General features: G+C 35.5%; 1 protein-coding gene across 4 annotated transcripts in view; it reads right to left on the bottom strand.

Annotated features, from left to right (window-relative positions):
* LOC111159440 (BTB domain containing 10) overlaps positions 1-23,624 on the bottom strand; it is a 74,426-nt gene that overhangs the window by 37,869 nt on the left and 12,933 nt on the right. The window contains exon 2 of one of the 4 annotated variants that reach the window (XM_022521920.1): positions 17,047-17,171. The exons of 2 other annotated variants lie outside the window; for them this stretch is intronic. In XM_022521920.1, coding sequence (XP_022377628.1) covers positions 17,047-17,147 — 101 coding nt within the window. In that variant the 5' untranslated portion in view covers positions 17,148-17,171. Of the gene's footprint in view, positions 1-17,046; positions 17,186-23,624 lie in introns of those variants that run through there. One more of the 4 variants, XM_022521919.1, reaches the window with a different exon arrangement.

The following is a 23,624-nucleotide window of genomic DNA, read 5'->3' as shown; positions in this document are numbered from 1 at the left end:
AATATAGCTACAGAAAAGAATGAGATTTTGCCATCTGCAACAGCATGAATGAACTTAGGCAGTATAATGCTAGTGAAATAAGTCAGAAAGAAAAACACAAATATCATATGATTCCACTTCTATGCAGAATCTAAAAAACAAAAATGAACAAGGAAAAACAAAACAAAACACATTCTGAAATAGAGAGGAACTGGTGGTTGCCAGAGGGGATGTGGGTAGAGGGGTGAGTGAAATAGATAATGGGGATTAAGAGGTACAAACTTCCAATTATAAAATAAGTCACAGAGATGGAAAATACGTCATAAGAAATATAGTCAATAATATTGTAGTAATAATGTTTGGTGACTACACTTTTCTGGTGAGGACTGAGTACAGAATTGTTGAATCAATATGTTTACACCTGAAACTAACATAACATTATATGTTAATTATACTTCAATTTTTTTTTTTTTTTTAAAAAGCACTTCAAGGAAACCTTTAGGTGTGATGGGTATGTTCATCTCCTGACTGCAGTGCAGTTTCATGAGTGCATACCTTTATCAAAACTTACCTCACTCTACACCAGAACTGGCCTCTTGACTAGAACACGGCCTGCTTAAGGATATCCTTCCAGGAAGTTTCTAGTCAGTCATTTTAATTACACTTAATAAAAGCCATGCCTTTCTTCTCCTAATAAATCCTAAATTCTCTTTCACTAACATAGATTTTTGCATTCCCTCTTATAACATGGTTATGTTCTCATGAAGCCAAAGACTTTCTACAATAAGATTAGAAACAACTACCATTTCCAACTGATCACCACTTGAAAACCTCACAGATAGTATTACCTAATAGTTACTACAGAAACCCAAATCAGAATCCTTAACCATGACTCCTCTAAAATCACAATTTTCATCATTAAGAAATATCACTCACAGCACTTCTAGTTATGTAAATAAACCAAGCTTAAACACAAATCCTGCCAAAAGAAAACATTTCCATTTTTAAATCTTGGAACTTAATAAGTTAATACCTCTGATTTATCCTACGCCAACTTTTCACTTAATTTCAAAATCATGCTTTAAAGCATGAGGGCAATCAACAGTTGACTGACCAAAAATACTTAAATCTTACTAAAATGTTCACTCCCAGAAGCAAGTATCTGTTTACATCAAACTTCAGAATATTCATTTTGTATGAATTTTCACTTATGAACTTGCCACCAAATTTTTTTTCCAATTTCCAATTACGGCAACAGATTTCAATGGCAGGGAGGTTCCTAAGGACTGAAGAGAAATTTAAGGGTCTCCTTCATTTTGTTCTGTGAAACTAAAAAACTCCTACAAGGGGAAAAAATAGTAAAGCAATATGTATAGAATTTTAAAAGTCCAACAGTATTGCAAAATATGTAACAAAAACCATGCTATTCTCTGAAAGGATAAACAAACTGTGGTACCTCCACAAAATGGAGTAGTACTCAGAAATAAGAACTACTGATATGTACAATGTGAACGGATACAAGGGAATTAAAGGAAATGAAAAACCCAAACCCAAAAGTTTACATACTATCTGACTACATTTATATAATATTCTCAAAACGACAAAATTACAGTGATGGAGAACTAAACAGGGGTTGCCAGAGGTTAAAAGCGGGGGAAAAGGGTGTGATTCTAAAGAGACAGCATGAGGACGTCTGCCTGTGGTGATGGTAGCAATTCTGTATCCTGACGGTGGAGGTAGATGTACAAATCTATATATTTGATAAAATATCACAGAATATATCCCAGAAAAAAAGTTCATATAAAAACTGATGTTTATAGTTTAGTTACAGTATTTTATATTGTACCAATGTCAAACTCCTTGTTTGCTAATGTACTGCACTTATGTGAGATGTTATTACTGAGGGAAGCTGGAGGAAGAGTACCCAGGAACTCATTGCACAATTTTCACAATTTCTTGTAAATCTAAAACTATTTCACAATAAGAAGTTTGATAAACATAAAAATAGCAATAGGCAGTTAGACCAAAAAAAGCAAAACTATAATTAATAAACTCAGTGATCTGAAAAGATTATTTCCATAACACTAGGAGAGGGATATTGTTTTATTTATTTTTTTTTAAAGATTTTATTTATTTATTTGACAGAGAGAGAGAAAGATCACAAGTAGGCAGAGAGAGGAGGAAGCAGGCTCACCGCCGAGCAGAGAGCCCGATGTGGGACTTGATCCCAGGACCCTGAGATCATGACCTGAGCTGAAGGCAGAGGCTTAACCCACTGAGCCACCCAGGTGCCCCAGGGATATTGTTTTAAAAAAGAGAATGAGCGGCGCCTAGGTGGCTCAGTGGTTTAAGCCTCTGACTTAGGCTTGGGTCATGGTCTCAGAGTCCTGAGATCGAGCCCCACATGAGCAGGAAGCCTACATCCCCTTCTCTCTCTGCCTGCCTTTCTGCCTACTTGTTATCTGTCAAATAAATAAATAAAATTTTAAAAAAATAAAAAGAATGAGAGTTTTTAGAAATTCAAAACACAATCACAGAAGCTTTTAAAGGTTACTGAAGGACTGAAAGATAAAATTGGGAATAAAAGACAAAGAATAGAAAATAAGAGAGAAAGAATAAGAAAATTAGAAAAGTAATGAACAAGGTCAACATTCAAATAAAGTATGTTCATAGAGAACAGAGAAAATAAAGAGAAATTATACATGAAAAATTTCCAGAAGTAACTGATATTAGTAAGCACTGCTATCAGACACAAGTTGTAACAAAAACACAAAAGTAAAATATCTACAAAATGAATCCTATTCACTTATATACAATAACCTTACATAGAATACACCTGGTACAACCTTATGTGGTAGCACTTTCCTAGTTTGAGGAATTATATTACTTATCTTTAAACATTTCTAGCAACTAACATCATAACCTGGCGTACCTTATTAATATTTGTTGAATTTAGCTGAGTTTCAGGGTATATATAATATCTAAGCATTTTCCCCTTCATCAGTTGTATATTCCTCGTCAAACACTACTGTGTGTGTGTGTATACAGAGAGATATGGAGGTTTACAAATTTACAAGTTGTTTTAAACATTTAATTGAAGTTTTAAGACCTACTTTTTCTTTTTCCTTTTTTTTTTTTAAGGTTTTATTATTTATTTGAGAGAGAACAAAAGCAAAAGCGATCACAGAGGGAGAGGGAGAAGCAGACGCACTGAGCAGGGAGCCCGATGTGGGGCTTGATCCCAGGACCCTGGGATAATGACCTGAGCTGAAGGCAGAAGCTTAACCAACTGAGCCACCCACGCGCCCCAAGATCTACATTTTCTTAAAAATGAGGTGAGCAGGGCGCCTGGGTGGCTCAGTGGGTTAAAGCCTCTGCCTTCGGCTCAGGTCATGATCTCGGGGTCCTGGGATCGAGCCCCGCATCGGGCTCCCAGCTCCTTGGGGAGTCTGCTTCTCCCTCTGACCTTCTCCTCTCTCATGCTCTCTCTCACTCATTCTAAAAAAAAAAAAAAAAAAAAAATGAGGTGAGCATCCTTGTAAATTTTGCATTAGATGTTCCTATCCATTAGTCTGTCCTTAAAAAGGCAATATTTTAAATTCCTATTTTTATTTTATGGAAAATTAAGCCATTTTTATTAGTATAACAAGTATCATATCTTATGTTTTAGTTTTTTTAAGACATAAATGATTTCATATTAATATATTGTTAAGCATTTAATGTGCATATGTTTTTTATAAGCATATTTAAGGTGTTAAGAGATGCAAAACCATGGCTCATGGACCAAATGTAACACATTACTTGATTTTGTAAATAAAGCTTTGTTAAAACACAACTATGCCCATTCACTATACATTGTTTATGGCTGTTTTCACTCTATAATAGCAAAACTGAGTTGTTGGAACAGAGACTGTATAGTCCACAGAGCCAAAAATATTTACTATTCAACCCTTTACAGAAAATGTTTCCCATTCCTATGTTAAGTGTAAATAACTCTCATGATATAAGAAATATTATCAAATTCTAAATCTATTTGCAAAAGATATAATACAAATTTCATCTTTTCTCTTTTTGTCAACCAACCTTTCCATAAGCTTTTTGTTCTGCTTAATATACATGATCGGTTCCCCCAAGGAACAAGGGCTAATTACTGAAAAGGGCAGTTCTCAACTGAGGACTGAACTATGCTCTCAAAAGTATGTGGTTTGATCCATTTTTTCTTTAGAAATATTTTAAATGATACTTAAATCCCAGATTTCCCCCACTAAAGACAACTGTAGCAAGAAATACAGTCTTAATACTAGTCCTAAATCCTACTATTTTTTTCTTCTCCTCAAAAATCCATTGTCAGGGGTGCCTGGGTGGCTCAGTGGGTTAAGCCGCTGCCTTCGGCTCAGGTCATGATCTCAGGGTCCTGGGATCGAGTCCTGCGTCGGGCTCTCTGCTCAGCAGGGAGCCTGCTTCCCTTCCTCTCTCTCTGCCTGCCTCTCTGCCTACTTGTGATCTCTGTCTGTCAAATAAATAAATAAAATCTTTAAAAAAAAAATCCATTGTCAGATATGTCAGCAACTGAAGTAAGGTAGAGGCAATAGCAGCAGCAAGAAAGTTCAATAGAAAAAAGAACCCTTGTACACTGTTGATGGGAATGTAAATTGGTGCAGCCACTGTGGAAAACACAGTGAGGTTCCTCAAAAAATTAAAAATAGAATTACCTTATGGCCCAGTATTTCCACTACTTGGTATTTACCCAAAGAAAATGAAAATAATAATTTGAAAAGATGTATGCACCACTATGTTTATTGCAGTATTATTTACAATAGCCATGATAAGAAAGCAACACAAGTGTCCACTGATAGGTGAATGGATAAAGAAGTGGTGTGTGTGTGTGTGTATGCTGTACACATATATATGGTGTACACATAGGTACATACATACATACAATGGAATATTACTCAGCCATAAAAAAGAATGAAATCTTGCTATATGCAACAACATGGATGGACCTAGAGGGTATAATGCTAAGTGAAATAAGTTATTCAGAGAAAGACAAATACCATATGATTTCACTCATGTGCAGAATTTAAGAAATAAAACAAACAAAAATTAAGAAGAGACAAAAAAAATCCCACTCTTAAATACAGAAAACAAACTGGTGGTTGCCAGAGGGGAGATGGGTAGGGGGAATAGGAGAAATAGATAAAGTGGAGTATGTCGATGAGCAATGATTTATATATAGAATTGTTCAATCATTAGCTGGTAAACCTGAAACTAATATAACATTGTATGTTAATTATACTTAAATTTTTTTAAAAAGTTTCATATAATGTTGCAATGACTACTCTAAGAGCATCTTTTCTGTGAAGTCAAATGAAAACCGAGATACTAAAAATTCTGAGGGCAAAGATTTAATGTTTTACTACCAGGGTAAAGTTTTCCCTAATGATAAAAACTAATTTCATGCAAATAGCAAAGGAGCTGAAGGTTTCTTTAACTTTCAAATGTCTATTACTTTGTGTCTAGCTTTTGAACTTTTTTAACAAAATGAAAATGTTGCTAGGCAAGGACCTCTCCAAACTGAGGAGTCTCTGAATTGACGTTAGAATACCTAAATGTTACACTGCTAATTTTTTCAGTTCTAAAAAATAGCTAGGTATAATTCATCAACAGGTATCAGGTGCTTAAAACAAACAGACAATGACAATTAAGCCCTATAATAACTAAAAGTACTCTTACCCTACTATCCATTATCCTAAAAATTTGTTTTAACATGCACTCAGTCTACCAAATATTCACTAAACACAAATCATAGGCTATTTACTATTCTAGTCCTGTGCCCTCAAAATTAATACAATATAGGGAAGAAAATCACAGAATATATACAAATAAATACATTAAATATTATATGGTGATAAGTTCTATGAGGAAAAATGAAGCAGGGTAAAAAGGACAGAGACTCATTTGGGGGTACAAGTTTCTATCTTTCATAGAGTGGTCAAGGTGGGACTGTCTGAGAAAATATCTAACCAAAGATCTAAGGAAAACAAAAACAGAAATATGAGAATATATGAGGGTGCAAAGACCCTGTGGCAAGAGTAATCTTTGGCTTTTCCATGGCATTCAAGAAGGCCAGGATAGCTGAAGCACAGAAAGCAAGACAATGTTAAAAGATGAGCTCAGGGACGCCTAGGTGGTGCATCAGTTTAAGCATCCACCTTAGTTTAGGCTCAGGTTGTGATCTCAGTTCGTGGGATCGAACCCCAATCAGGCTCTGTGCTCAGTGTGGAGTGTACTTATTCCTCTCCTTTTGTCCCCTGGCCCCTGCTCGCACACTCTCTCTCTCTAAAATAAACAAACAAATCTTAAAAAAAAAAAAGAAAAAAAAAAAAAAGATGAGCTCAGAGAAACAAGACTAGGACCAGATTATGAAGGGCCTTAAAAGAATGTTTAAGGATTTTTGCAGGGCTCCTGGCTGGCTGTCAGTTAAGCATCTGCCTTCAGCTCACGTCATGATCTTGGGGTCCCCGGATGGAGACCCACGTTGGGCTTCCTGTTCAGTGGGGAGTCTGCTATTGTCTCTCCCTTTTACCCTCTCCCTCACTCATGTGCACTCACGCTCTCTCAAATAAATAAATAAAATCTTTTTTAAAAGATGAAATATAAAAAAAAGACTAGATAGATAACGCGTTTTTCCTTTTGATCTGAGTGATATGGGTACCAATGAAGTGTAAGTTACATAATCTAACTTTATTAGTTCAAGTGGAAGATAAGATACAAATGTAGAATAAAATGACCAATTCAGAGGCTACTGCAAATAATTCAGGTGAGAACTAAAAGTGACTTGGCCCAGAGTTGTAGCAGTGCACATGGCAAAGAGTGGATGGGACTATACCTTCTGAAGAATAAGACTTTTTGAAATTTCAGAGATTAAATGTAGGAGGTGAGAGAGCAGTGTCAAGGATGACTATTATTTTGGTCTGAGCAACTAAAAGAATTGAAGTTCCATTTACTACATGAGAATGAGAGTGGGAAGATTAAGTTTGGAAAGTGTAGGTATATCTTAGACATTGTGAAGAGTGAGAGGTTTATTCAACATCCAAATGCAGATATCAAATAAGAAGTCAGACACATAAATCTAAAGTTCAGAGGAAAGGTCCAGGTTAGAGATAAAAATTTGGGAACTGGAAATCACTATACACTTAACAGTCTTAAGCAATTCCCTACCATAGAAAATTATAAGGCAGTTTTAAAATACAGCTAACCACCAGGGTTGCCTGAGTAGCTCAGTTGGTTGAGCGTCGGGACTCTTGATTTAGGCTCAGGTCATGATCTCGTGGTTGTGGGATCAAGCCCCATGTCAGGCTCTGCACTCAGCACAGAGTCTGCTTGCGATTCTCTCTCTCCCTCACCCTCTAGCCCCAACACACGCTCTCTCTAAAATAATGAACAAATCTTAAAAAATATAGATATGTATATACATATAATATGTATATATAAACATTACATTAACTATTATATATGTATAATATTATAATATTAACTGCACAGATCTAAATTAATGGTCAGATGTATTTTGTATCTACTGATTAGTCACTTATTCAACAAACACTTACTGAGTACTTTGTGCAAGTTACTGTTCATGATTGAGAATAATATTACAATGCATACATAATCATGTACATTTAAAGATGCTTCAAAAAATTGTAATTACTTTTAAAAACCTTTTGGAGCATCTATCCTACTCATTACTAATGGGGGGAAATAAACCAGTGGGGAGAAAAATATGAGGTACAAATATAAGATTTAGTTTTAGAAATGTTTATATCAAATTGTCAATATTTTAACGAATTGGTTTCACAAAACATGTTTCCAGAGAAATTGCAATCCGACAGTCACTTGTATTTCCAAATGGCCTTTTGAAAACACAAACTGACTTATTTCATTAAATTCCCTCCTCCATCCTCATACTAAAATTTTAAGCAATGAAACAAAATTAAAAATCTAAACTACTCTGCTAAACTAAATTAGATTGATAAAATTAGTATCAGAAGCCCTTTACTGATCATTCAATATACCTAAGTATCCCAAGAAATACTATACAAACACAAAATCTAAGTTTTGTGGAGGGAAGCACCTCCAGCTTCCCACAACACTACTAGATACTAGTAGTACTCCTTACTCCAGCAGCACTACTAGATACTAGCAGTACTCCTTCCTCCCAGTCATTACCAAAAATGTCCTCAGACATTGCCAAAGCCCATTGAGGGGCAAAAATCACACTTCTAGTTGAGAACTGCTGCCCTAGTTCTACCTGCTAGGGCCAAGTGACAATAATAAAAACAACACTAAGATCTGAGCATTTAATACATGCCAGGTACAGCTCTGAGAACTTTACATACATTTTCATTTAATCCTCAAAACTGTCCCCATTTGAGAAAAATGGAAGCTTAGAGCCTAAGGAACTCTCCTAAAATCAGGTAACAAATTAAATGGCAGGTTTGAGATGTGAACTAAGCAGTTCAATTTCAGAGCTCATGCTTTCAACCTCAAACAAGTCTGACTCAAACCAACTATAGTGTCATTTCCAAAAGGGTGACTCTTCACATATTTGAAGATGCGTCTTATGAGATTCCTTAGTATCAATCAGAGCTGCCCCCAAGACCTCTCATCGGTTCCTTAAGGTTTCCAACTTCTTCATATTCTTCCTTTGAATATACACAGAACTAAAGACAATAATACTCTGGTGTACAGTAGGGTGGCTCTAGCCTTCTTTTCCATTAATTGTGATTTTTTTTTTTAAGCAGGGAGGGTGGGTGAGAAAATGGAATGATGGCAGCCATATTTTACTTTTGTTCTGTATCAAATTTACTGCCAAAAAACATGCCCAGATCTCTTCCATGTGTGATATTATAAAGCCATGCTAACTTAAGCATATTAGTGTTTTTCAGGCCTTATGCATACCCCCCTCCCAAAAAAATTCACTTAAATTTAGTCTAACAATACAAATTCAGGTCATTTTGGATCATTTAATTTATCATTTCCTATCCTTTCTTCATTGTCCCCTATAAATTTGATAATTTGCCGTCTTCAGATATACAATGAGACAAAGCAAAGAACAAAGTCACCTTCCAAGATCAATAATCTTTGGGTAAGGTCATTCAAAATCAAAATTGTGTTGATTAACACAAATGACTTATAGTTAACTCATTTTTCCCCTTCACTATACACCCAAGAATATAAAAATAGACTTTACCAAAAACTAAGCTCAAGTCCAAATACATTATATTGCTACTAGTCTACCAACTGCATCAGAAAATTGCTCTCAATCTATTTTTAGCAAACCCATTCTGGATCATTTTTAACCTATTTTTCTTCAAGTTAATCATAAACTACCCTTTTCATTTTTTGTTCTAAAATCTACTTTTCTCAAAATCAGACTTAGAATCCTCCATCTTTTAGTACTTCTAGTATTCTCCCAAAATCTTTAGAAGTTACAGATAATACCAATAACTTAAAATTTTATAGGCAGTTCCTTTTATAAATTTAAGATATTTCAACTGACCCAGAGGATAACTCATTTAACTAGATGCATTCTTCATCACTATACCCCTGTTGATTTTTATGTTCTTCGTAGCAATGTTTACTTTGTTATTATTGGTGGTGGTGGTGGTTGGCTCTTCCTCTTTAACAAAGAAGCTTCTAAATAAGAGCTGAGGGATTTTTTTTTTCTTCCTTTGTTGTCAGGCATTATTATTACACTCTCCTTGATTACCTTTTTAAATGTAATATAAAATACACTTTTGGTTGGTCTCAGCATTTTTTAAAAGTCTCAGCTCACTGTTTTCCTAATTGTTATAAAGATTTATTTTCTATACTTTATTATTATGGCAATCCTAGCTATTTGCTTTGTTTTAAAAGTAGTGCATATCTTTCAGAAGTTTATTGTGTAGTCACACTAAGGATCTTTCTCTGTCAAAAAATATCAAAATTACATTTTTACTTAACTCCCTAAAACATTCTTCCTTTTTTTAGAAAAATTTATCCTGTGGAATCATGCTGATCTTTTCTCTAATCAAAAATTAGGAAAACTCAAACTGACAAATTATAAAATATATATACATAAAACACTACACAGTTCTTAAGAATTATGCTATATAAGACTATTTCATGACATAGAGGATGTTCATGATTAAGTGTAAAAAAATGGGTTATATAACAGTACATACAGTGGTAATATTTCAAAACCACCTTTAAATATATATGTGATTTTATATTTTTATACATACACAAAAAATAGGTTATATCCAAAAATATTTAAACTATGATCAAAAGAAAAATGTTTTAACATATTTTTGTTTTTTTCTATGTGCTTTCTATATTTATCAAATTCATATAATGAGTATGTATCACTTTTAAAATAACACAGGCATTATTATTTTAAAAGAACCAGCAAAACCAGAGAAAAATATCAAGTATAAGACAAAAAGGTTAAGTTTGAGATTTCTGCTTTTATAACTCTATTACTAAAAGAAGCTTAGGAAAACATTTCTGGATACCAAACCACAAAAAAAAGCCAATACAAGATATCACTAGCTAGCCTAAACATATAAATAAGTTGTGACAACCATCAAGATGACCATTCGAACTTCTAGAAATTAAATGGGGGCAATCACAAGAACTTCCTGTCATTTCAAGGAAAGGCTCTTATTAACTATTTAAAAACATTAAAAATAATTTTAAAATGTATATCCCCCCAAATCCCTATAAAATGAAGCATCAGTAGGACAGGAATAATGAAGACAAAAGAAAAAATTACTCTAAGTGTTTAATACTGAGCTAAAATTTCTAAATAAAGTAAGCAATGTCACCTGTTAAGATTTAAAATCTCATAGCAAGAACAATTATATTTATTTAGAAATTCTCTCTGGTTGCAAATTATTTTGCAATAACCCAGAAACTTATCTGATTTACTCTCTAGTTCAAGGGCAACATCTAGATCATCTATTCAGAGTCTATGTTCTAAGAGACTAGAAAAAAAGTCATGTTAACCAGTTAAAATTTATCATTCAAATATATTCAATTCTGTAAAATACTACTGTATATAAGTGGTCCAGCTAACCACTAATTCATCCAAAAATAAAAATACATTTATCCCCTTCTTTAGAAAATTATTTCAACTATTCCACTTGTCTATCTTGAATTTAATTTTCAAATATATTAAAAATATTTTATATTAGTCTTTCCTTGAACTCTTTATAATATTCACAAAAAACAATACCAAACATAATGCATTCTCCCAAGTTACATGAAGAATCTAAGACTTAAAACGAAATAAGAAACAAAGCATCAAACCCATGAAAACAATAAAAACACACTCCATTTATTTTAAATAACTGGCCATTAAGCCGACAATCAAGACATATGATCTTTTTCATCCAGAAAAGTAAATGATCATAATGAAACAAAGGCCAAACATCTTTCTCAATCTCTCTCATATTCAAAGATGTATAGAATTATAACCCAGTGATATCATGTAATAAATGAATACACACCTTACTTTAGTATATGCCAAGGTAGACACACAAAAACAAGAAAAAAATTCTGAAATCAGAGTATAAAGGGACTCTGCTTTTTCAAACAATGCAGCACTGAAAGCCAGGTCAGCATCCTTGGGCATTACTAGGAAACTTTAGCACATCTGATATTTCCATCATCTTCAAGATTCCTCTGAACAATCAGAAAATTTCCCAGTCTCCCCCCACGTCCCCTGTCCACAGACTTCTCTAGCTTTCCTCCCTCTACTGTGGAATAATGCTATTGCGGTTATTTAGGCTGCAAATGTTCAGAGATACAACCCCCTCTATATATTAATTCAGTTCATTTTCTCACAGACACTGACTCAGCCGTGGGTTGTGCAGCACTGACGTTTCTAACCAAACAGCATCGTGTGAGCTGTGATCATCCCATTTCTCCATCTCTGTGCAGTGATTGGATATTGTAATTGATAGACAGGCTGAAGAAAACTCAGGAGATGAGGGCTTGGTGATATGTAGCTATGTTGCCAAATGCCATCTGTAATGCTAATTCTAGCTGTGCCAGCTTGCCAGGTTTTAGAAAACTAGGATGCAGCTAACTTTCTTTATTCCTTTAGATATTTTACTGTGTACCCATTCTGGGAAGTAAAGCTTCTCTTTAAAACCAAAGAAAAAATACTGTACTTTATGAATCCACTCAAGAACTATTCGTTAAAGCAACCAAACTTTTCTATTTCTAAACTACTGCTGGGACTACGAAGTGACTTAAAAAGGAAACTGTAAAGCTCAATCTTCACGCAGTCTCAGAAGAAAGGAGCATGCGCACTTGTATGTGGGAATGAAACCTTGCGGCAAAGTCTGATATTGAATGTGTGATGCGTTTATCTTTAGTAACCTGAGCAGACTGCAGATCTGAGTTTTAGTTATATTCAACCCAATTCAAACATTCAGGAGCTTTTAAGCATACTGTCAACTTAACCATTTTAATGGTAGTTGTACATAAAAGGTGCTTTCTTTTTCCCTTTTTTAAGTAGCAAAAAACTCTTATAATTTGTAATTTAAAGTTGTTGCAATTCAAGCCAAACACACTTCAACTGAAATGATATTTAACCTCTCAGCAAGCTACACACTCCTCTATAAAAGTATTAACTATACAACTACTCAGAAAGAAACAAAGTTCAGTAATTTTTTAACTAATTTATTTGTATGCACTCGTTTAAGCCATAGGAAACACAGGCATCCTGAAGTCCATCCACGTTGAGATTAACTTCCTTGTCTTTTATATCACAGTGCTATACATACCAAATCTACATTTAAAATGAAATTCAAAAAAGTACCTTGAAGTTTATTAGATTGAAATGAAACCATAAGGCAAAGCCTCAATGGTAAGCACACATATATAGTAAGTCTTATCATTTATAGAATTCAAGAAATTTATTTTTATCCTTGCTAGTAAGGAAAAGTAGAAGAAAAAAAATTTTTTTAAATCTGAAAATGCAGGCAATTCCAAAATGTGAATAGAAAATATAAATTTATACAAGACTTTTTAAAATTATGCACAAAAATTGAACCAATAAAATACGCTTATTTCTTTACTGCTGAAGACTAAATGTCTATGTCCTCCCAAAATTCATAGACTGAAATGTATTCCCCCAATGTGATGGTATTTAGAAGTGAGGAGGTACTTAGGTCTTGAGGGCAAAGTCCTCATGAACTGGATTAGTACTTTATAAAAAAAGACCCCCTTGGGGCGCCTGGGTGGCTCAGTGGGTTAAGCCGCTGCCTTCGGCTCAGGTCATGATCTCAGGGTCCTGGGATCGAGCCCCGCCTTGGGCTCTCTGCTCAGCAGGGAGCCTGCTTCCTCCTCTCTCTCTACCTGCCTCTCTGCCTGCTTGTGATCTCTCTCTGTCAAATAAATAAATAAAATCTTTAAAAAAAAAAAAAAAAAAAAAAAAGACCCCAGAGAAATTTATAGCCCCTTTTACCGTGTGAAAATACAGCAAGCCTTACTAGGTATCAAATGTGCCAGCATCTTGAGCTTGGACTCTCGAGCCTCCAGAACCATGAGAAATAAATTTGTTTATAAACCACTCAATCTATGGTACTCTGTTATAGCAGCCTAAACAGACTGAGACATTTGATTTTTATAAATTTAAATCCCCAAAACTGTTTGAGGTGGCAATGTGCCCACCTACATTTCTTAGCCTCTAAGACCCAGTGAGGACCATATGACATAATTCTAGCCAATGATTTATAAACAGATGCCTGTTGGAAATTTCTGAGAAATTTAATTCCCTACTATAAATGAAACCCCTTTCCCACTGTCCCCTTCTCCCTTCTACCTCATTCTCATCTGGAAGGTAGACATGATGTCTGGAGCTACAGTAAACTATCTTGTGACCATGAGAAAAGAAGAAAATCAGGAATTTTTGATCCCAACAAACTTAAGCCACTAAATCCACATCAGGCATTGCCTATCTGTGAACTTACATACAAGAAAAATAAATCTCTAACTTAAGCCAGTGTTTTGTCTAGCTTTCTTTTGCTGCTCAAATATCCCTAAAAATATACAAGATAAAAAAAAAAAAAAAGGATGAGAGTGGATAAAAGCCCAGATGAAACACAACTAGGCATGAGCTGAAAACAACCTGAAGCTAAGATAGGAGTACAGAGGGGTTTATTATACCTGTTTTCTATATATGTATTTAAAATGTACCATAATAAGTTACTGAAAACGTTAAAAATAAAAAGAATGAGAAACTTGTTTATAAATTTTACGTTTGCCAGGGTGCCTGGTGGCTCAGTTGGTTAAATGACTACCTTCAGCTCAGGTCATGATCCTGGAGTCCTGGGATCAAGTCCCACACTGGGCTCCCAGCTCCATGGGGAGTCTGCTTCTCCCTCTTACCTTCTCCCCTCTCATGCTCTCTCTCACTCTCTCTCAAATAAATAAATAAAATTTTTGAAAAAGAGATTAAATAAATAAATTTTAGGTTTGCCATTGAGAAACTGGATGGTCTTGGGCAAGTTTATTAACCTCGGTTTTTTTGTTGTTGTTGTTTTTTGTTTTTCATTTGTCAATTGGGGAAACTAATACTATTCATAGAGTTCGACATTCAAATCTAATCAAGGTTATCCCCAGAAAGTCCCTGGCAGGAATGTCCATCAATCTAGCTAATCATTCAAGGATTATTTCAAGTCTCATTATCACTCAGTTGATACTGATTCCTTCTTTGAACTTCCTTCTAATTTTACTACAACTCACTACCACTGTCCTCTAATTGTTCCATATATGGATTTTAAGCATTCCATGATGGTACCCTGACAAACTTCTGAATCTCTACTGAACTGAGTGCAGTATCTCAACCATACTTGCTGGTTGTTAGTTTTTAAAATTTCCCAATTGGGGCGCCTGGGTGGCTCAGTGGGTTAAGCCTCTGCCTTCGGCTCAGGTCATGATCCCAGGGTCCTGGGATCGAGACCCGCATCGGGCACTCTGCTCAGCAAGGAGCCTGCTTCCCTTCCTCTCTCTCTGCCTTCCTCTCTGCCTACTTGTGATCTCTGTCAAATAAATAAATAAAAATCTTTAAAAAAAAAATAAAATTTCCCAATTATTTTAATATCAACTCAAAGAATGCCATTTTTAAAAAGTCAAATTGCTTATATTTTTAAAGTATCCTCAAAAGTATTCTTATGAACTAGAGGTCTCTAAAAATAAGCTGTTTTCCCTTGGGCAGAATTTCCATGAATGAGGTTAAAATAAGCTCAAAGGGGGTGCTGGGTGGCTCAGTTAAATGTCTGCCTTCAGCTCAGGTCATGAGCCCAGGATTCTGGGATCGATACCCACGGGAGTGGGGGGGAAGGTTGGGGGGAGTAGGGGGAGAGGTTGGGGGGAGTGGGGGGGGGTCTTTGCTCAGCAGGGAGCCTGCTTCTCCCTCTCCCTCCTCCTCCCACTCCCCGTTTGTGCACTCGCTCTCTCTCTCTCTCTCTCTCTCTCTGTGTCAAATAAATAAAATCTTAAAAGAATAATCAGTTCAAAAGATTTCATGGTCTTTCCATCTTTCCATTAAAAACAAATAACGTATTGGTATTTATTTTCTATTTCTCTTTAACATTTTTCATTTAAACAACCAATATTGCTGCAGTCTACCTGAGAAGAACACCAAAAAGTTACTGATTTTATAGGTATCAAGAAGAGCTATGATGTTTGCTATTTTTGAAATGAAACAACAGGAATGAAAAAGTACTAGTAGTTTTCCTCACTGATGCATTTACCTTTTATAAAGCAAACAGCTTATTTTCACCTTTCATCTCTTCATATATAATGCAGTACTGTACATTAGCAGAAAAATATTAAGAACTAGGAAGGATAATACAGAATTCACCTGGAAAAATGTATACAACATAGCAGATAAAAATATCCCACACTTAATGAGAAAAAACAAGTATCTCTTTAATCTCAAAGACAAAATAATTATCCATATAATAAGCAGGATAGAGAAAAAGTACTAGAGCACCAGTTGAAGCACACACACATATATACACACCATGCCCCCAAAAATGAATAAACAAAAAAACACTCATATCATTGGAGTGCACTTATAAATTAGTGAGTCAACTTTTCCACTCTAGACCTCTCCATGTTAAAAGTCCACAATAAAGATAGACATCTTGTCAGGAGACTTAAAGAGTACCAGTTACTCATACCTTCTAGTTACAGTATATAGTCAGAGTACTTGAGTTACTTCTTTAAACTTACAAAAAGGATTTCAGTATCACAGAATGTTTTTAATTTTCTTAAGAAAACTGGTAACAGTTATCAGTGATTATGACAATTTTATATTCAAGAAAGTCAAATGTTTGACATTATTCTGTAAGTAAATATTTACAAAGCACAAAACTCTATGAAAACATGCTTACATACCTGTAATGTGTGAGGTTTATGAGCTGCCAATTAACACCTTAAAATATCAAATCATAAAGTATTCTAAATGAGGTATTCCTCATTAAGTCACACAGTACAAAATGAAAGCTTTACATATAATATACAAATGGGCAGAAATTTTTGATGCATCAAACTTCAAATGAACCAGAGAGTCATTGCAGAAAGACTGATTTTCCCATTAGTATCGGGATGACAACATAATATGACATAGCCTATAAATTATTATGTATACTCTATACACACAGTGTATTTAGAACACAAAATAAATTCCGATTAGAGAGTTTTAAATACAAAGAACTAACCTGTATCGCCAGAGCTCATAATCAAATTAATTACAGCATTTATTCATGGGGTCAACTAAGGAGATTTTAACATTATTTAGAAAGAGAAACAAAAATTCAAATAAATACAAATATAAGATTAAAAAGAAATGTTTCTGTGAAAGTTTTTTAAGGAGAAATGCAAACATTATTTTCTGTAAACCAGCCCCCATCCTCTGACAGGACTTGCCACAACCAAATGCAGTTTGATTCTTTATAGAAGTCAATTTTATCAGAGCTTTGATATGTGAAATGCGTATTTTCTACCTACCTTGAATGTTTATAAAGTTTACGAGGTCTACTATGCAATTTCCGATCCCAATTCTCTGGATCACTGGAGTTACTGTCATAAGGATGAGGCCGTCCTGCCATCCCACTTCAAGCTTCCTCACACTACTGCTCTGAAAGCACATATGTAGCACCCATAACCTACATAAAAGAGTAGTGTTGACCTTTAAATCTATTCCACGCAGAATAAAAAGTCAAGAATTTTACATACTTTGATATTACTGTGACATATTTTTAAAGTGATGAGCAGGATTATAAAATACTAGACATACAAAATGCCACCAATGAGATTAAAATCAACATCAGAAGGCTTTTTAGGTATTTTTCATTTGATTTCTCTATTGAATCCACTACCCCCATCCCCAACAGTTTAATAGAGTGCTATTTATATTTAGTAAATATCCTTAACTGCTATTTGGGTATCTCATGGTTCCAAACATTAATATCGAACCAAAAAAGGCAAAACAATTCCACAGAATGATTCTTTCAGATAAAATTTCACCTAGAATACATTTAATTACTAAAACTTTTAAGATGCTTAACAAAGCATCTAGTAAAACCAAATAACAAAGTGATTTCTTTAATCAAGTTAAAAGACCCTGAATAGAAACTCAAAAAGAATTTAACATCATGTTTCTTTACATCCTTACATGTTTCCTTACATGTAATTACCACAAAAATATGGTATTGATGATTCTTATACTTCATGCCTTTTCATATGTGAGGCTTGCGACAGTTACTTCTATTATAGTCATAAAATTATAAGAAAGTTAACAGCTTTACAGAATACCTGAGCTAAGTATTTTGAAGTATATTTCACTATCCAATTTAACCTTCACAATCACTTTATAATGCCCACAAACAAAAAACAGTCTCAGTAATGTAGTAACTTTGCCAAAGGTCACAATGTTGGTAAACGGCACGATTATAAAGAACAATGAAAATTTAGAATATAGAATGATGTCTTGATCTTGAAATATGCTCAGGCTGGAATATTTTGTTTGTAAACAATAGATCAAATTCGACGTTTAGAGATCGCAAACACCAAAAGAAAAACCAAATGAGGTCAAACAATTAGAACAAAGTTCTATAATTTGGACCAGAGCCCGGGTTTCCTGACACCCACTCCTATATGCTTTCTATACACTTCCAAGATGGATTTGACAGAGGGAAGGGAGGGGGAGTTATGCATAAAAGTAAAAAGGAATCCAGAACTGAGTTTCATAAAAAAATTCCCATACAATCTCACAAAAAATGCCAAAGGTAAACTTACTAAAATTGTGAGTACATCTCAGAGCTCAAAAAAAAGAAGTATTTCCATAAAAAATAAAAAAGGAAATATTTCAGGGCTGCCTGGGTGGCTCAGTGGGTTAAGCCTCTGCCTTTAGCTCAGGTCATGATCTCAGGGTCCTGGGATCGAGTCCCACATCAGGCTCTCTGCTAGGCAAGGAGCCTGCTTCCTCCTCTCTCTCTCTCTCTCTACTTGTGATCTCTCTCTGTCAAATAAATAAAATCTTAAAAAAAAAAAAGGAAATATTTCCACTTTACAGAAACTTTTGCTATTTTATAATTTTTTCTTCATAGCTAGTTAGTAATTTCTTTCCAAAAACAACTGAAAATCTTATAATAAGTGAACACTTTAATATAATAAACATGCAAATATGTAAGTAAATCAATGATCTATCAAAATAATAGAAAAGGGAGTGCCTGGCTGGCTCAATTGGAAGAGCATGAGACTCTTGATCTTGGGGCCAGGAGTTCAAGCCCCACAGTGGGTGTAGAGATTACTTAAATAAACTTTTTAAAAAAATAACAGAAAAGGAGAAGGGGGAGAATTGTACAATGACTAATTCAAATTGCTCAGCAAACCCCACACAGTTATTTGCTGAATGCTCCTGGAAAAGGAAACATGTTTCTTTAAGGATCACTGTGATTAAAAAATCAGATAGCAGATGAACATAAAAACTATAAAATTATTTTGAAAACAAGAAGTCTCAATCTCACTTCAGTTTTTAATTATAAAAATTAAAATGTATTTACTAAAAAAGAAACTCTTTAGATATCCAAGTGGGGGCACCTAGGTGGCTCAGTTGGTTAAGCATCTGCCTTTGGCTCAGGTCGTAATTTCAGTTCTGAGATGGAGTCTCACAACAGGCTCCCTGCTCAGCGGCTAGTCTGCTTTTTCCTCTCCCTCCGCCCCTCCCCACCTCGTGCTCTCTCTTTCATAAATAAAATTAAATATAAAAACTCCTTAAAACTTCAATTTGAGATTATATCTAGTTATGCATACTGAAGAGATGAAGCAGAAGAGAAGGGTGAGAACGAACAAATCAGAGACAAGGAAAAAAATCAGAAAAAAAGTGGTCACAGAGCAAGTGGGACACAAAAGGTAAAAAAAAAAAATTAAGAAAAATTGATAAAAAGGAAAAAGAAAAATGTAGAAAGGCTTAGCTTAGGTGTAGAATGAGATTTAGAACATTTTTTGCCTTACTTTATAGAGGTCTTCCAGTAAGCTATTTCAGGAATTAACATTTCCTTACAAGAGCATTTTATCTCCTCCTAACCCTTAACTATAAGACACACCCTCTATGGACACCCAAAGATGTCCACTCAGAGAAGAATGACCCTAAACCATAAGAGGAAGTGACTAAAAAATACAACCACAAAGAACGCAAAAGGTAAATTCAGATCCACATTTTCCAGCATTTTCCAGAGGGTAGCATGTAACTAGCAGAAAGGAAATAACAGTATGTTACTAATCAATCCTATTAATAAGCATGTATTTTACAGCTAGACACAAGAAAGTGAAGAATTCTGATGAAAACTACCAAAAAGGTCAACTGGAAAATCATATTTACATTTCATTTGTCATTAAAACTTAGGTATCACCATGTGAAAGATTTCTCCCCAATCCTTACTCCCAACAGTCATGGCTACAAACATGCTAAAAACAAGTGAAATTCAAGTTAAGATATCTGGAAAAAATATGCCTGTGTTTGCCTAGATGTGCTCCTGTGTTTTCAAATTTTATCGATAAGCTACAGATAAAACTATGAATAGATAAAAGGCAAATGACATACATTATATACTATTTTGAAATGTCTAATACCCTTTTTTTTTTTTTTTGGTGGTTCTATTAAAGCACAGGGACAGGACCTGTGGACAGAAAAAGCTGCTGCTGAAATGTCTAATAATCTATCTTAACCAATCTCTGCATCACAGTTGGTGCCAATATATTTTATTTTTTATTTTTTTAAATATTTTATTTATTTGAGAGAGAGAGCACAAGCGGGGGGGAGGCATAAAGGGAGAGGGGGAAGCAGATTCTCCACTGACCAGGAAGCTGGATGCGGGACTCGATTCCAGGACTCTGGGATCATAACCCAAGCTGAAGACAGATGCTTAGCCAATTAAGCCACCCAGGCACCTGGTGACATATTTTATTACATTCATTTAAGAACTTATGGAACACCAAATACAATATAAAGTAGGGGCACCTGGGTGGCTCAGTGGGTTAAAGCCTCTGCCTTCGGCTCAGGTCATGATCCCAGGGTCCTGGGATCGAGCCCCACATCAGGCTCTCTGCTCAGCAGAGATCCTGCACCCACCCCCCACCCTGCCTGCCTCTCTACCTACTCGTGAATTCTGTCTGTCAAATAAATGAATAAAATCTTAAAAAAAAAAAAAGATGCTAGAGCAAGTTGTACATTGTTCCTGTGCTCCAAAACTCACCCTAGCAAGCCAAAAAAGCCTCAGCTAAAGCTTCCATATACCTGTGTCTCTCTCCTACCTGCATAGTTGCTACACTCTTACCCCAATTCTTCATGTCCATTAAAGTTTGGGTGCTCTTTAGGATTCCATCATCATTTGCTGGGCCAAGTGGGACACCAGACAAAACCATGAGACCAAACCCTTGACAACATCAACTGTTTTATATACTACCTACACTCTGTTTTCATTATCGCTACCTGAATTCTTCAATAAGCACCCCAAATTCAACAACACCAGGCTCTCTCTTGGCCTTCCACATCAGCTAGTGTCATCTCTATTCACGAAGTCAAGAACCCTAAAGTCATTCTTGACTTCTTATTTCCCAACATCAAGTTTACTTCAAAACATTCTTTTGGGTCCTTCTCTCCCCCTTTTTTTTTAAGATTTTATTTACCCATTTGACAGAGAGCACAAGCAAGGGGAGCCAGAGAAGCAGGCTCCCAGCCCAACAGGGAGCGGGATGCGGGGCTCGATCCCAGGACCCCACAGACACTTAACTGACTGAGCCACCCAGGCACCCCTCTCCCTTTTCATTCTAAGGCTGCTGCCTTCATTAAAATCTTAACATCTATCAATAAGGCTCCTGGTTGGCCTCTTTATCACCATTCAGTCCATACTTTGTCCACTGTAATCAAAATTCTCGTTCTAAAAACATTTAATCCTTCTGTTTCCTGATCTAAACTCCTTACTATAAAAAGTTCCTTTAAAATATGACTTTTGGGGTGCCTGGGTGGCTCAGTTGGTTAGGCATCTACCTTGGGGCTCAGGTCACGATCCCGGGGTCCTGGGATCAAGTCCTGTGTCAGGCTCCCTGCTCCATGGGAAGTCTGCTTCTCCTTCCTCTGCCCCTTACCCCACTTGTGTGTGTACCCGCACACACGCGCACTATCTCTCTCTCAAATAATTAAAATAAATAAATAAATCTATCTTTTAAAAAAATAAGATAAAATAGGACTCTTGGCTCCCCAATGTCTACTTCATATAAGGCAAACTGGAGTTTATTATTGTATGGATCTTGTAATCAAAAAAATAATTACGGGACTACTGGAAACAAAGTTCTTAGAAAACATGTCACAGTTCATTGCTATTTTTAGGCATGACAGAAATAATCAAAATTCTAAATAATTTAGAAATAATCTGTACAGAGGCTGAAACAACTGGGTGTATTGACTAGGGACATACATTCAGGAGACTGCCAAAAATCAGCTAGGAAAAAGGCAATTGATTACTCTTCTTCTCTTGGATATTGCCATCTAAAAAGCGGTGGATGGAGGAATAGAATCTTCAGGACTACAATAAATAAATAAGTGGCCTTTGGGACATTATTTCCAGGTAGTATTAATTAATGGCAATGATCCACAGAAGGATTTTTTTATTTAAAAGACAGTATACAGAAACTATTGTCTTTACTATGTATCAATGAGCTAAGAAGTTTAATTTTCTCCTATTTAAAGCTTGCAGCAACCTAATATCATAATCCTGTTTCATAGATGAGGAGATTTTCGAGCTAAGATTAGAATCCTAGTCTAACAAAAAGCTCATGTTCTTTCCAATGTACCAAGCTAGGTACACAGAAATTCACATATTTGCTCCTATCGCCAGCAGATTTTTTTTTCTTATACTTTAGCTAACTTTGGCTTTGTCCATCCTGTTGAGATCTCACTCTAAATAGTGTTATTATATAAAAACTTCCTTATTAACATAAAATTGTTTTTCGCTCTCAAACTTTGCAAACAAAGTAATTCAAGTATGGTGGTTACTGGAGAGAAAGACCTGATAGGTAAAAGGGAAAACAATGAAAAGAACAAAATCACATAGTGATGCCAGGGCTATGAGCCTAGGACTGCCTTCAGCTGCACAAAAAGGCAAATATACAGAAGATATTTCATCTACATCAAGAAGTGGAGAGACTGGAGAGAGTGAATACTGCTACAGATAATTGTGAAAGAAATAGAAGAGGTGGAAATAACTTTTTAAAAGAAAAGTAAACCAGAGGGGTGAAAAGAAACTTCCCACAAAGGCAGTCAAGTGAAGTGATCATGTGAGCCCCTTGTAGATCACAATGATTTATTATCTGGATAAAATATTTTTAAAACTACAGTTTAAAAGCATTGGCAAATGTCCCAAAGCACAAAGTAGTGGGGGGAAAAAAAGCATACTCTGAAAGGGAACAGAACTGTAAGTTCAGAGGGAAGTTTTTATGCTGAGTGCCCTTCCCAACCCCTATAAATATGGTGAAGGAAACCAGACAGCCATACAGCGCAAAGTAGAGAAAACACCAAAGCTGGAAGTGCAGCTGGAAATTCAAGTCAGACATACCGGGAATGAAAGAACCACACAGAGGTACTGACCCAAAAATCTGAGCATAAGTTGTGCTCAGCTAAATTAATCATGTACCAAAGGGAGAGCCCAAGTAGCCTCTGCAGTAGACTATAGAGGAATTTACCCTTGAAAGCTGCATAAGATCTAGTTTGATGCTTTTTAAAAGTGCATTCCCCAACCAGACACAGCCCAAGCAGCAGAAAGCTGAAGCCCTTACTGGCTTAGGGTGTCAGAGGCAGGCAGAGGAGCTAGAAATTAAGAGGGAAAACACAGAAGTAGAGAAACCAAAGACAGGGTGAGCTCCAAAATCTGAATGTAATCTCAGCCCAAATTTTTGGCTAACCACCAAATCACACAGGTGGGAAAGAACTTTCCTCCACTCACTCTGCAAGAGACCAAACTGAAAAACAAGTAGCTGGAAGAAGAACCAAGCACAGGTATTTGCTAGAATACACTGCTTGGGAAAGA

Source organism: Enhydra lutris, unplaced genomic scaffold (genome assembly GCF_002288905.1).
Source record: "Enhydra lutris kenyoni isolate GAN:26980312 unplaced genomic scaffold, ASM228890v2 scaffoldscaffold68, whole genome shotgun sequence".
NCBI lineage: Eukaryota > Metazoa > Chordata > Mammalia > Carnivora > Mustelidae > Enhydra > Enhydra lutris.
This window is presented reverse-complemented; position numbering and strand designations above follow the sequence as displayed.